Raw genomic sequence first — 12,582 nt, 5'->3', positions numbered from 1 at the left:
TCCTCCTTACTTCTTTGAAAGAATTCCTTTCTCTTTCTTTCTACTAATCACCATGAATATTATGAGGGAAAGATCTCTGGTAGTTCTTTGTATTTATGTGCTTATTGAAGCTTAGTTTTACATTAAGGACTTGCTATTGGAAATCTTTTGTTTAGTTACTTATCTGCATGTAGTTTGGGTTGTTTGGAATTAAAGGGTAGGGAAGAACAGTTGGGGAGAGAAATATGGCAGATTTGGTATATTATCTCTGCATGCCTCACCTCCACTCTGCAGTCTGTTGAAACAGTTGGGGCTGTGCCTGGCCCTATAGGCTCTGGAATTAGAGTACCTGGGAGAAATCAATGGCTCAAAAGCTTTGACAGTTAAGCTAAATTGTCAGTTTGACTGGCTTGTAAGCCACCTGGGGATTAATTAAGCATGTTTATGGGTATGACCTTGTGTACTGTATCTGGTATCTGGTTTCTTTCTCTGTGTTACTCCCCTGCCCTGCCTTCAGGCTACCATGAACTGAGCAACTGTGCTCCACCAAGCCTTTCTGCCATGATGTTTTGCCTTGGAGCAGAATCATGGACTAAATCCTCTGAAGCCATGAGCCAAATTAAACTTCACCTTCTTTAAGTCGTGGATGTCAGGTATTGTATTCCAGCAATGGGAAAGCTGACCAAGACGGCCTTTTTGTTCATTTAGGTAGGTAGGATAGGGGCTTATTTTTTTATGAATAAATTGACTTTACTCAATAACTACAACATTCTCTTTCCAGTATTAGCATTATCTTTAGGTTATTACCCTAGCAATAAAGCTCTATTCACTAAAGAGAAATATTGGGCACCATCTCTCTTTTAGCCCTGCAGCCCTGCCACTCAGCCTGACTGCTATCTATTGTTGTTGTGGCCTTCCCCAGTCTTCAGTTCTTCCAAAGTATTAGTAGGACTTTGAAAACTTTGCACACCTTTCCCACAACTCTGAGGTCATAAACAGGGGAGTTGTGTCTTGATCTTGGCCTTGTGTTCCAATTGGTTCGCCTTTGGAGACATTCCTAGGAGTTTGTTGTATGGAATTGTGATTATTTTATAGTTTCAGGATAGATATTTATCATTTCTCTTTTTGGTTTTTTCTGATCTTTTAAGTGGATTTAAGAGAGGAGTTTTGGAAGTCTTGGAAGTTTTATACATTAAAAATCTATTTTGCAAAGTGAATAATAACTTTATTTTTTCTTGTAATTTTGGTTATGCTACCATTAAAATTAAAAGCACTTTATATGTGAAATTGGTTATCTTTGGATTCAATTAGCAGTAGGAAAAATATGTAATAAGATATATCTGAAGAGATGTCCCTCATACAAGGTCATTGATTTCTTCAAGATATTTCCACTTTTATTTACATCCTGTGATTTATTGAAAATATGCAGCATCAGCTATGCTATTCTTATGAATTTCCTCTCTAAGGAGTAGTTTAATGTTATAAATGTGTTATGGTCCTCATATATCTTTAATATTACAAAAACCAATCAAGGAGTCTGGAAATATCAGATGCCCTCCTTTCTAGATAAGAGGTAAAAATGTCACACCAGTAAAGGAAAAGATACTTTGATGCTTCAGTTTTCTGTATTTCTCACAGCATCTTTCCTTTCCTTCTACTGAGGATTCTTACTCACAGATGCCAGTGAGGTAAATATAGAGATATGTAGATATCTCAAGGGGTGAACAAAATAAACAGTGAATGTTTAAATTTAAAAAATGTATTGCAGTAAAAGACACATTGACATTAATCCCCCTCAGAAGACTCCGCCTCACTCTGAAGACACTTATCCCATCCTTCTTATTCCTTTCTGAAGCAGTTTTGGAAGTTTTCTTTTGGTCTTTATGAGGTGTAATAAAAACTGCGTTGAATGCTGCTGCTGAGTTGCATCATAAAAACATTACAGTGTGTCCTCATCTACCTTATTCACCAGCATCATATTCTTCCCCAAAGTCAAAATGACCATGAAAGGGACATTTTTTGAGTGGATTCAGGACATAAAGTTGGCCACGACAGTGCGAAACTAAAGACATTCACGAAAGAGGACTTCCAGAGCTGCTTCACTGAGAAAGTGGCAAGAATGATGAGACAGGTGGGAAGTAGTTTGAGGGGGGTTAATGACAATGTGTCTTTGACTGTAATAAAATGTTTAGAATTTGAACATCTATCCTACCTTTTGATCACATCTTTCATATCTATATACACACAGTATGTACAGAAAACGTATATAACAGACACTTGATACTTGGGAGTCATCTTCATGAATACCCAAGTCTATGACTTCAGAAATCGTAGACATTTATAGTTTTCCCCTGAATCATCTTTTTGTTTGTTTGCTGTAGTTTTGTTCAAAAAACATTTGCTTCCTCTACATACAACCTTATGCCAAAAATCAGAAACATGTTCAACTTTCAGAAAGATTTTCAACTACTGAGACATTTTTTTAATCTGATGAGACTTCCCAGTCACTTTTTAAAAAGTCATTTTATGGAAATAAAGGCATTCATGATGATGAATGAAGAATAATAAAGGCCAAATGGAAGGCAAATGCTGGCAGTTTGGTGAGTGAGGGCCGTTTAAGCACCAGCAGGGAAGCACATCAGCCTGAGTTTGTATTTTGATTCCTGACCTTTGCAGAATCTCAAATTCCTGCATGGACAACCTTTAGGGTTGTCGGTCAAATCTGCAAATATTAAGTCATCCAATGCAGTTTTTTTTGGTACATGTTCTATGGCTGATGATATTTAAAAGCTCCTGTTTTCATCAGGTTCCTTTATCTCTCAAGGATAAGCAAGATAATTCACTTTACCAATCCAAATCTTAAATTACAAAGCTTATGGTAAAGTTCCCTACAGTCAAATTTTAGCACTGGCTCTGAATTCCCATTGCAAATTTACACTTGGTTTTCCAATTAAAACGGGCTTTTGTGAGTCCCCTGCCGATAGCCATTGGCTTGATCAAAAGTAACTTCATTTGTGGTAAGGGTGTTTAGGGAACCCAGCTCAAGGCTGACTCTTCTGCTATTGCCTTGAGCCCAGCTGTGCTGAAATATTAAACTTTAGTAAATTAAGTGAAATTGCAGCTTCCTGGCTGATACAATAATACCCCTTTTCTTTTCCTACAGACCAGACCATCTTTCTCCTGAGTTTTCTGTACAATCCTTCTGCACTGAGAGAAATACAATTCAGAATATCTTCCAAATCCAGATAGCTGTCCCATTTTTAACATAATTATGCCACACCTACTTATTTAACCGAGAGCCTAAACTTCCAAATATGTATAATTACATCACTATACGATGTAACCATATCTCAGTAGAGCATTACTGTATTACATCCTATGCAGATAAACAACTGAATCCCTGAAAACACAGTGCCTTATGTGGAAGTAGCAACCTTTTCTTTCTTGGTTAGTACATATTTCAGCAACAGTGGTGAGCTATACAAGGAAATCATGCTTTTAGTCACATTTATTTTCAGCTTCTTGCTCCTTTTTTCTCTTTAAGAATTTCATTACTTCCAAAGTGTTCTTATTCACTGATTCATTGATCAGCTGTATGTGTACAAACTTCTTTTTTTGATCAAATACTTTTAGAGTGCATGCAGAATTAGCAGAAAGGAACTAGGCAGTGTTATGTTCCTCTTCTGGAGATATGTTATTATTTCTCTTGTGACAAAATCACCGGGGACAGCGGTATGTAGCAGTATAGCCTACTTGCTCCCCTAAAGGCTGTCACATTCGTCCCTTTCAGGTTATGACTTTATTCCCCCCTAGGGGACTTTAGTTGGAATACAGATGTTTTGTGACTTAGGAAAGTAATGCATTAAAAGCTTTCTTAAGTTTAAACTATTTCGAATTACCTTTACTAAGGCATTCCCAAGACGGTAGACTCTAAGGATTGCTTTTGGGAAAATATCAAATCTATACAAAAGTAGAATGAATAGTCTAGTGATCCTCTTCCAGCCACTGTGAGGATCGTGGTGTACTGATACGAAGGATAAAATCTAGGAAGGTTGCTTGGTGGGGGATGAGCAGTCCTGGTGCTACTTGTGGACAGGGGGACTTAAGGCTGAAAAAGCTGAGTCCCATTTCTAAATAAATAATCTGAGAGCCAGAATAGATAACGTTGTCATTGTACCTCTTTTGTGATAAAGGGGATACTAAGCAATAACAGCACTCTGTATGATCTAAACCAGGAGTCTGTATTTTTCTTCCAGCTGTTATAACTAAAATACTATGACCTGGGCAGGTAAAACATTTACTTTTCAAAGTTGTGTAGGGTAAGTCTGAGGCCAGCATAGCCAGGTTCCAGGAAGGTCTACTTAGCAAACAGCTGCTCACTAACCAAACTCCTTCCTGTCTTAAAAGAGCACTAATCCCATCAGGGAGCATCCATCCTTATGACCCCATCATCTCCCAAGACATTATCTCCAAATGACATTACGTTGGAATTTCAACATAGGAATTTTGGAGGGATACAAACATTCAGAAAAACATTCACACGAATTAAATTTAGCAGAATTTACATGCAGCACTCAGAACCAGTGAGCAGCAACCTAGGGGAACAGTTGCATAGTAAAGAAACCACCTGATTGGCTACAGCTAGGTTCCTTCCTTCCTTATTTGAGCATGGTGCGATGAGGTGGCTATCTATGGTTGGCTGGCTGAAACCTGCTTGCCTATGATTGATTGGAACTCAGGTCTTCCTTACATATTTCTGTTAGGTTCTGGGTTTAAGTAGGAACTCAAATACAGAGTTAGCCTCAGGCTAATGTGCTCTTTAACCGCAGAGGTGAGTCAGTAAATACTTTAGGCCTTGATTCCTATAGGATCTGTCACCTCCCTACTCAGTTCTGGCCTTCTAATCCAAAAGCATCCAGAGGTCGCTCAGCCATACGCAGTCCCTGATGACTCAAAGTAGTGGACTTGAAGGTGTCCCAATAAAACAAGTCTAGGCACAGGGAGGGGGTGGAAGGGGGGAGGTTTGGCCACCCCTAAGGGTTTTCTGGTCCCAGGCCTCCAGGAATCTACCTTGAAGTAGAGGAACTCCTGGCCCCCCGGCAGTGCCATGACCCATGGAACCACCAAGTCCCCGGCCGTTCGCCGTGGGAGGATCCACCTGAGTGACTCCACAGTTTGCAAAGTTTTCCAAATGGGCCCTTTCTCCCCCTCCTCCAGCCGTCCTGGTCCTCACGCTCGGCCGCAGCGACGCTGAGCGAGCCGGGGTGCGATCGGGTGGGCTGCGTGGGGTCCCGAGGAGCCCCGCGCGGGGACTCGGGAGAAGGTGAGGGCTCCCAAAAGTTGGAGCCCAATCGGCACGGAGTTGAGCTCGCGCGCCCCAACCTTCAGGTGACCCCGCGCGGCGGCAGGCAGCGGCTGCAGCGACCAGAGCCCGCAGCGCTCGGAGCGCCTCCGGGAGGACAGGCGGCGAGCGCGGCGAATCGTCATCGCCAGCCCAGCGCCCGCCGAGCTCTAGCGCCCCGGGCCGGGAGGAGCAGCGAGGCTCCGCGCGCGCCCGTCCTCCCCGCGCCGCCGCCGTGAGCCCCGCGGGGTGCGTGGCCGCGGCCGCTGTGGTGGCGGCGGTGAGTCGGGGCCGCCCGGGCTGCGCTTCGCCCGGGCAGCGGCAGCAGCAGCGTTGGCGGCGACGGCGGCGCCCGCGGCTCAGGATGCGGCCGGGGGGCGCGCTGCTCGCCCTGCTCGCCAGCCTGGGGCTGCTCCTGCTGCTGCGCCTACTCTCCTGCCCCGCCGACGCGCCCGCGCGCGCCAGGTAACCCGGCCCTCGGGCGACCTCCGCGGCCCCGCGTGCGCCCCGCCGTGCGCCCCGGGGCCCCGCTAGCTCCTCGGGGCTCGGCCGGGCGCGCAGACTTTCCCCGGGGATCGGCAGAGGGGCAGCGGAAGCTGGAGGTGGGGCGGTTCGGGGGGTCGCGGGTGGGCGATCCTGGGCGCGGGGGGCGCGGCGCGGCGTGGAGGGGACTCACGAGGGGGGCTCGGGCTCGGGCGTGCTCGCCGTGGGAAAGGGAGCTGCTGAGCCGGACCCGCCGTCGGGTGTCAGGCTCCCGGGCTCTATTCGGGTCCTTGGTTCCCCTTCCTTCCCGCCCTAAGGCTGTCCAAGTCCGCGGGTGGGGTGCTGCCCCGGGAGTCGGGATGTGCAAAGATGCCCCGGCCAGGATCGCAGCGCGGCGTCCAGCCTGACAGCCAGCCGCTCCCCGCGAGGTGTAACAACTTAGTTTTCTCCCTGACCGTGCAGGCTCCAGGTGGAAGAAAGCAGGGCGGACACCCACGGCACCTCCACCGCGCAGAGGACGCTCCGGAGCCCGGCGACCCCACTTCCGCGCTCTGCGAACGGGTACGGAGGGGCGGGACCTGCCGGAGTTGCCGCCCTGGGGCCTCACGACTGAGTGTGCAAGCGTGTGTGTGTGTGTGCGTGTGTGTGTGTGTGTGTGTGTGTGTGTGTGCGCGCGCGAAGAAACTCTTCCTGCTCCCTGAAGCTGGCGTTTTTCGAAACCAGGGGAGATATTCAAACAGCCACGCTTGAAAAGTGGGCGCGGAGTGTGGAGACCCCCAGAGGAGCCGCTCAGCCCGTCTTCATTGAGGGCTTTGGTTGGTTGATTTTTCTTTTCTGTGCTTTAAAGTGCTCCAGGGTTAAGATCCAGGTTTGGAGGAACGGAATTCTTCCGTGTTCTAAGAATGGCTTTGTCCTTGGGGAATGAGGACTTATATTTTTTATGACTTTTTATCCCTATGCAACAATTATTTGGCTTTTATATTTTTTGCTGGTTATAGAGATAATACAACTTAGGGTAGAAAGTTAAGACAATATGGGAAGTATATAAAATGAAATAATATTCACTCAAAGTCCTGCCACTCAGATACCACATTCAGCTTGCTTTTGTTCTATTTTTGTCTAGTAATCTTTCCTATGTATGTACATTTAAAAATACAGTTCAGCTTTTACTTTGTGGTTTGCGCTCCACCTTTCCGCCTAAACAATCAGTCTTGTACATGCTGTTAAATTTTTCCCAAAACATTGCTTTTACCTATTAGATAATTCATCATATAAAGACCCCCTCCCTAATCTGTTTAACTGTTCTCATTTTTAGACACGTGTGTTGTTTCCTGTTTTTGTTTTGTTGTCAAAAATCCCATTAAGTCCCTGTTTGTATATAAATCTTTATCTTCACTTCATATTAATTCCACAGGATGCATTCATAAAAGTTGGATTATTAAGTCAGAGTATGTGCACGCAGGATTTTAAATCACATTTTCAATTGCTTCCTAGAAGGCTTGAATCAATTTACGCTTTTGCCAACAGAACTGCATAACTGCTCTGTGCCATAGCATTGCTATTATTATTGCTATCTTGTATTCTGTCTCTCGGTCTCTCTCTCTTTTAAAATCTCCTGTGTGTCCCTTTTCCTTTATTCGTCTTTATGTATATTCTTGGCACTTGGATCCACCTTAATCTTCTGATTGTGTGATCTGAAAGCCCCTCCCACGTGCATCTGGCCTGGCTCCAAGAAAGGTCTGAAAATATATAGAAGAATCCAAGAGGGAGGGACAATGTGACCTGCCACGGTCCCCTCGTTGGAATTTCATAGTATGTTAGAAGCACTGAGAAATAAATCCAGCAGCGAAAGCTTGTGAGAAAAACATTGGCCTATAGTTTTATTTTATGCCGGTCTGTACATGCAGGTGATCCAGCTTTCTCGGTCACCTGGGTGCATTCCATCTCTTCCCAAGTTGACTCTGTGACATCCTGCGGTTGTCCCTTCGGGAAAGTCTGAAAGCAGAAACTCATTAAATGATCTTGTCTTAGGTCTTTTTAAAAATGATTCTTTGATGAATTTTTCAGTTTCTTTTGGCATACCTGTTTTCCACTTGGCATACTTCTTGAACTAATATAGGTGATTCATATTTTTATTGAATGTGGTTTGTTCTATAAAGATTTTTTTCATTTCATACCATACTGCTGTGTTTGTAGAAACCTCTTTGTCATACAAGCCCTTTATCATTTATGATTTTGATTATTTATGTAGCAGAGGTACGGATTTTAAGTCTCGATACTACTTGGTTGTGTGGAGAAATTGCAGTTTCTTTTTTCTTTTTCCTTTTTCTTTCTGCAGTTTCTTAATTTTTCCGCAGCTGGTCTCATCTTTCTCTTAATGCTGGTAAGGGTAGCTCACTCTTAATGAACTCTTCTTATGGGCCAGACACTGTGCTTACAAAATGCTAAGAGAAACTGTTATCCTTATTTTATACACAAGAAAACTGCAGCATTGAGAGAGTAATTTCATTAGCCAAAGTCATAGGGTTAAGAAATTGTGCAGCCAGGCCACATGGATCCAGAATCCCACCCTTTTTTTTGTGCTCACACACAATTTTTACTTTAAAAACTATATTTAACCATTCAGATTGAGAAAAATACTACAGTGTTCTCATATACCCCCATCACTCACAGAGTTTCCCTATTAACATCCTACCTTATATGGTCCATTTGTCACAAGTGATGAACCAATATTGATGCATTATCATTAATTAAAGTCCATCATTTATGCAGATTTCCTTTTTTATAAAACCTAATGCCCCTTTTTCCCCAGGGAAAAATAAAACTATGTCATTTTTTTTTTTGCTTAAATTCTTTTATTGGTGCATTGTAAGTATACAATACGTTTACATTTATCATTGGGTGCTTGTACCTGTACATGATGTATCTTGGTTCTTATTTTTTCCCTATTACCTGTGCGCCCTTCACCCCCTCCACCCTTCATATTTACAAAGACTTTGTTTCCATTTTTTCCTTTTCTCATAATTTTTTCTTTCCCTTCTTTCCTTTCCCTTTCCCCTCCCAATTCCCCTATCCCTTTGGACCTTTTCTTCCTATTTCAAATGATCAATTATTTGTTTTAATCATTTTAATCCTTTTTTACACTTTCAGTTTCTCACACTATAGAAACTATTTGGTATTTACACATGTATCCTATTTATTTCACTTAAGAGTATGGCCTCAATATGCATCCATTTAGCTATAAAAGTCTCTAGTTTCTCATTCTTTATGGCTGAGTAGTACTCCGTTTTATAAAAAACCCCACATCTTCTTTATCCAGTTTCCAGTTGATGGGCACTTGGGCTGTTTCCAAGCTTTAGCTATTACAAACTGTGCTGCTATAAACATGGGTGCACATATATCACTGTGGTATGATTCTTTTAGTTCTTTTGGGGAGATACCCAGCAGGGGAATAGCTGGGTCAAATGGGACCTCTAGTCCTAGTTCTTTGAGGTATCTCCATACTGATTTCCACATTGGTTGCACCAGTCTACACTCCCACCAACAATGGAAAAGGGTTCCTTTCTCCCCACAACCCCACCAGCATTTGTTATTGGTTGATTTCTTGATAACAGCCATTCTTTCTGGGGTGAGGTGGAATCTCAGTGTTGTTTTCATCTGCATCTCTCAAATAACCAGTGATGTTGAACATTTTTTCATATATTTATTTGCTATTTCTACTTCTTTGTCTGAGAAATGTCTGTTCATTTCAGATGCCCATTTTTGAATTGGGTCTTTGAATTTGAGGGGTCTGATTTTTTCAATTCTTTATATATTCTAGATAGTAGTCCTTTGTCTGAGGTACAGCTGCTAAAATTTTTTCCCCACATTGTAGGTTGTCTGTTAGCTCTGTTGGTGGTTTCTCTTGCAGTGCAGAAGCTTTTTAATAAGATGAGATCCCAGTTGTTGATTCTTTGTGCTAGTTCCCATGCTATGAGGTTTGGTGCAGAGTCTTTTCCTATGCCAATGTCTTTAAAAGTTCTACCTAACTTATCTTCAGACAAATTTAGTGTTTCTGTTTTAATATTTATATCTTTAATCCACTTTGATCTTAGTTTAGTGCACGGTGATAGAAATGGGTCTAGTTTTAATCTTTGGCAGGTTAAAATCCAGTTTTTCCAACAGCATTTATTAAATAGGCTATCTTTCCCCCAATGATGGTGGTTGGCTCCTTTGTCAAAGAAGAGTTGGCTGAGCATGTCTGGAGTTGTTTCTGCATCTTCTAATCTATTCCACTGATCCTTGGGTCTGTTTCTTTGCCAGTACCATGCTGTTTTAATCACAGTAGCTTTGTAGTATAGTTTCAAATTGGGGATTGTGATACCCCCAGCCATGTCTCTGTTGCCTAGAATTGCTTTAGCTATTCTAGGTCTTTTCTGGTTCCAAATGAATTTTTGGATTGTTTTCTCTAGTTCGGTGAAATATACTGTTGGGATTTCAATCAGGATTGCATTGTATCTGAATAGCAGCTTCGGAAGTATGGCCATTTTCACTATATTGGCTTTTCCTACACAGGAACAAGGGATGTCTTTCCATTTTCTTATATCCTCTTTGATCTCTTTTTTCAGAGTGCTGTAGCTTTCAGTGTAGAGGTCTTTTGCTTCCTTCATTAGATTGATTCCTAGATATTTCATTTTTGGGATGCTATTGTAAAAGGAATTGTTTCCCTGATTTCTCTCTCAATGAGTCTGCTATTTGCACATAAGAAGGCTATTGTTTTTTGAGTGTTGACCTTGTATCCAGCTACTCTATTGAATCTGTCAATTAAGTCTAGAAGTCTTTTGGCCAAGTTTTTTGGGTCTTCTATGTAGAGTATCATATCATCAGCAAATAATGACAGTTTAACTTCTTCCTTTCCTATCTTTCCTTTTATTTCTTTCTCTTTTCTAATTGCTGTGGCTAATATTTCCAGAACTATATTGAACAGCAGTGGTGATAATGGGCATCCTTATCTTGTTCCTGATTTTAGCATGAAAGTTTTCAGTTTTTGACCATGTAGTATGATGTAGGCTGTTGGTTTTTCATAGATAGCCTTTCTCTGGTTGAGATAAAGACTTCCTATTCCAAATTTCTTTAGGGTTTTTATCATCAATGGATGTTGGATTTTATCGAATGCCTTTTCTGCATCTATTGAGATGATCATATGGTTTTTGTCCCCGACTCTGTTAATACAGTGTATACATTTATTGATGTACGAATGTTGAACCATCCTTGCATCTGTGGGATAAATCTGACTTGTCAGGGTGTATGATCTTCTTTATGACCCTCTGTATTCTGTTTGCCAGTATCTTTTTGAGGATTTTTGTACCTATGTTCATTAAGGAGATTGGCCTGTAGCTCTCTTTTTGCGTTAGGTCTTTCCCTGGTTTTGGAATCAAAGTAACACTTGCTCCCAGGAATGAATTTGGAAGCCTTGCTTTCCTTTCAATTTCCTTGATGAGTTTAAAGAGTAATGGTGGTAGTTCTTCTTTAAATGTCATGTAGAATTCAGCAGTGAAGCCATCAGGACCTGGGCTTTTCTTTGTTGGTAAATTTTTTATTACATTTTCAATTTCACTCAGTGTAATTGGGGTGTTTAGAATTTCTCTATCTTCTTCATTTAACTTTGGGAATTCGTATGTATTTAGGAATCTGTCCATTTCTTCTGTGTTTTCCATTTTATTAGAGTACAGGTTCTGGAAGTAGGTATTGATGATCCTCTGGATTTCTGCTGGGTCTGTTGTGACTTCACCTTTTTCATTCTTAATTTCATGGATTGGAGCCTTTTCTTTCCTTTTTTTGATAAGGTTGGCTAAAGGTTTATTGATTTTATTTATTCTTTCGAAAAACCAACCCTTTGATTCATTGATTTTTTGTATCATTCTCTTAGTCTCTGTTGCATTGATTTCTGCTCTGATCTTTATAATTTCCTTTCTTGTATGAGCTTTGAGTTTGTTATGCTCTTCTTTTTCTAGGAGCTTGAGGTTCTGCATTAGGTTATTTATTTGAGTTCTCTCTGTTGTCCTAATGTGGGCATTCACTGCTATGAATTTCCCATGCAGAACTGCTTTCATTGTGTCCCATAGATTCCTGTATGTTGTACTGGCATTATCATTTACTTGTAGAACCTGTCTAATGTCTTCTTTAATTTCCTCTGTGACCCATTGGTTGTTCAAGAGGGTGTTATGCAATTTCCACGTGTTTGTGGGGGCTTTGTGATTTCTTATGTTATTGATCTCCAATTTTATTGCACTATGGTCTGATAATATACAGGGGATAACTTCAATTCTTTTACATTTACTTAGACATGTCCTATGAGCTAGCATGTGACCTGTGTGGAGCCGAAAAGAATGTGTATTCCGATTTTGTGGGGTGGAACCATCTGTAAACATCTATTAAGTCCATTTGTTCAATAGATTGGTTCAGTTCTAGAATTTCATTGTTGATTTTTTGTCTAGATGATTGTCTATTTGTGATAGTGGGGTATTGAGGTCCCCCACTACAAATGTATTAGAGCTTATTTGGTTTTTCATGTCTATTAATATTTGTTTTGTATAGTTGGGGGCATTCGTATTTGGTACATATATATTTAGGATTGTCATCTCTTCCTCTTGGATTGTTCCCTTCACAAGGATGTAGTGACCATCTTTGTCTCTCTTAATTAGTTTTGGTTTGAAATCTGCTTTGTCTGCAAATAAGATTGTTATGCCTGCTTTTTTCTGGGTTCCTGTGGTGTGGAGAACTGTTTTCCATCCTTTTAC

General features: G+C 41.7%; 1 protein-coding gene across 1 annotated transcript in view; it reads left to right on the top strand.

Annotated features, from left to right (window-relative positions):
- The first annotated feature begins 5,644 nt into the window (after positions 1-5,644).
- Positions 5,645-12,582, top strand: part of St8sia6 (ST8 alpha-N-acetyl-neuraminide alpha-2,8-sialyltransferase 6) — a 114,799-nt gene continuing 107,861 nt past the window's right edge. Inside the window, exons 1-2 of the mRNA XM_004859967.3 lie at positions 5,645-5,785; positions 6,266-6,364. Coding sequence (XP_004860024.2) covers positions 5,685-5,785; positions 6,266-6,364 — 200 coding nt within the window. The 5' untranslated portion in view covers positions 5,645-5,684. The remainder of the gene's footprint in view (positions 5,786-6,265; positions 6,365-12,582) is intronic.

The sequence above is a fragment of the Heterocephalus glaber genome, unplaced genomic scaffold (genome assembly GCF_053883595.1).
Source record: "Heterocephalus glaber isolate CG9 unplaced genomic scaffold, H.glaber_assembly_v1.0 deba00000768, whole genome shotgun sequence".
NCBI lineage: Eukaryota > Metazoa > Chordata > Mammalia > Rodentia > Bathyergidae > Heterocephalus > Heterocephalus glaber.
The sequence above is the reverse complement of the archived record's forward strand: the minus strand, read 5'-3'. Positions and strand labels throughout refer to the sequence as shown.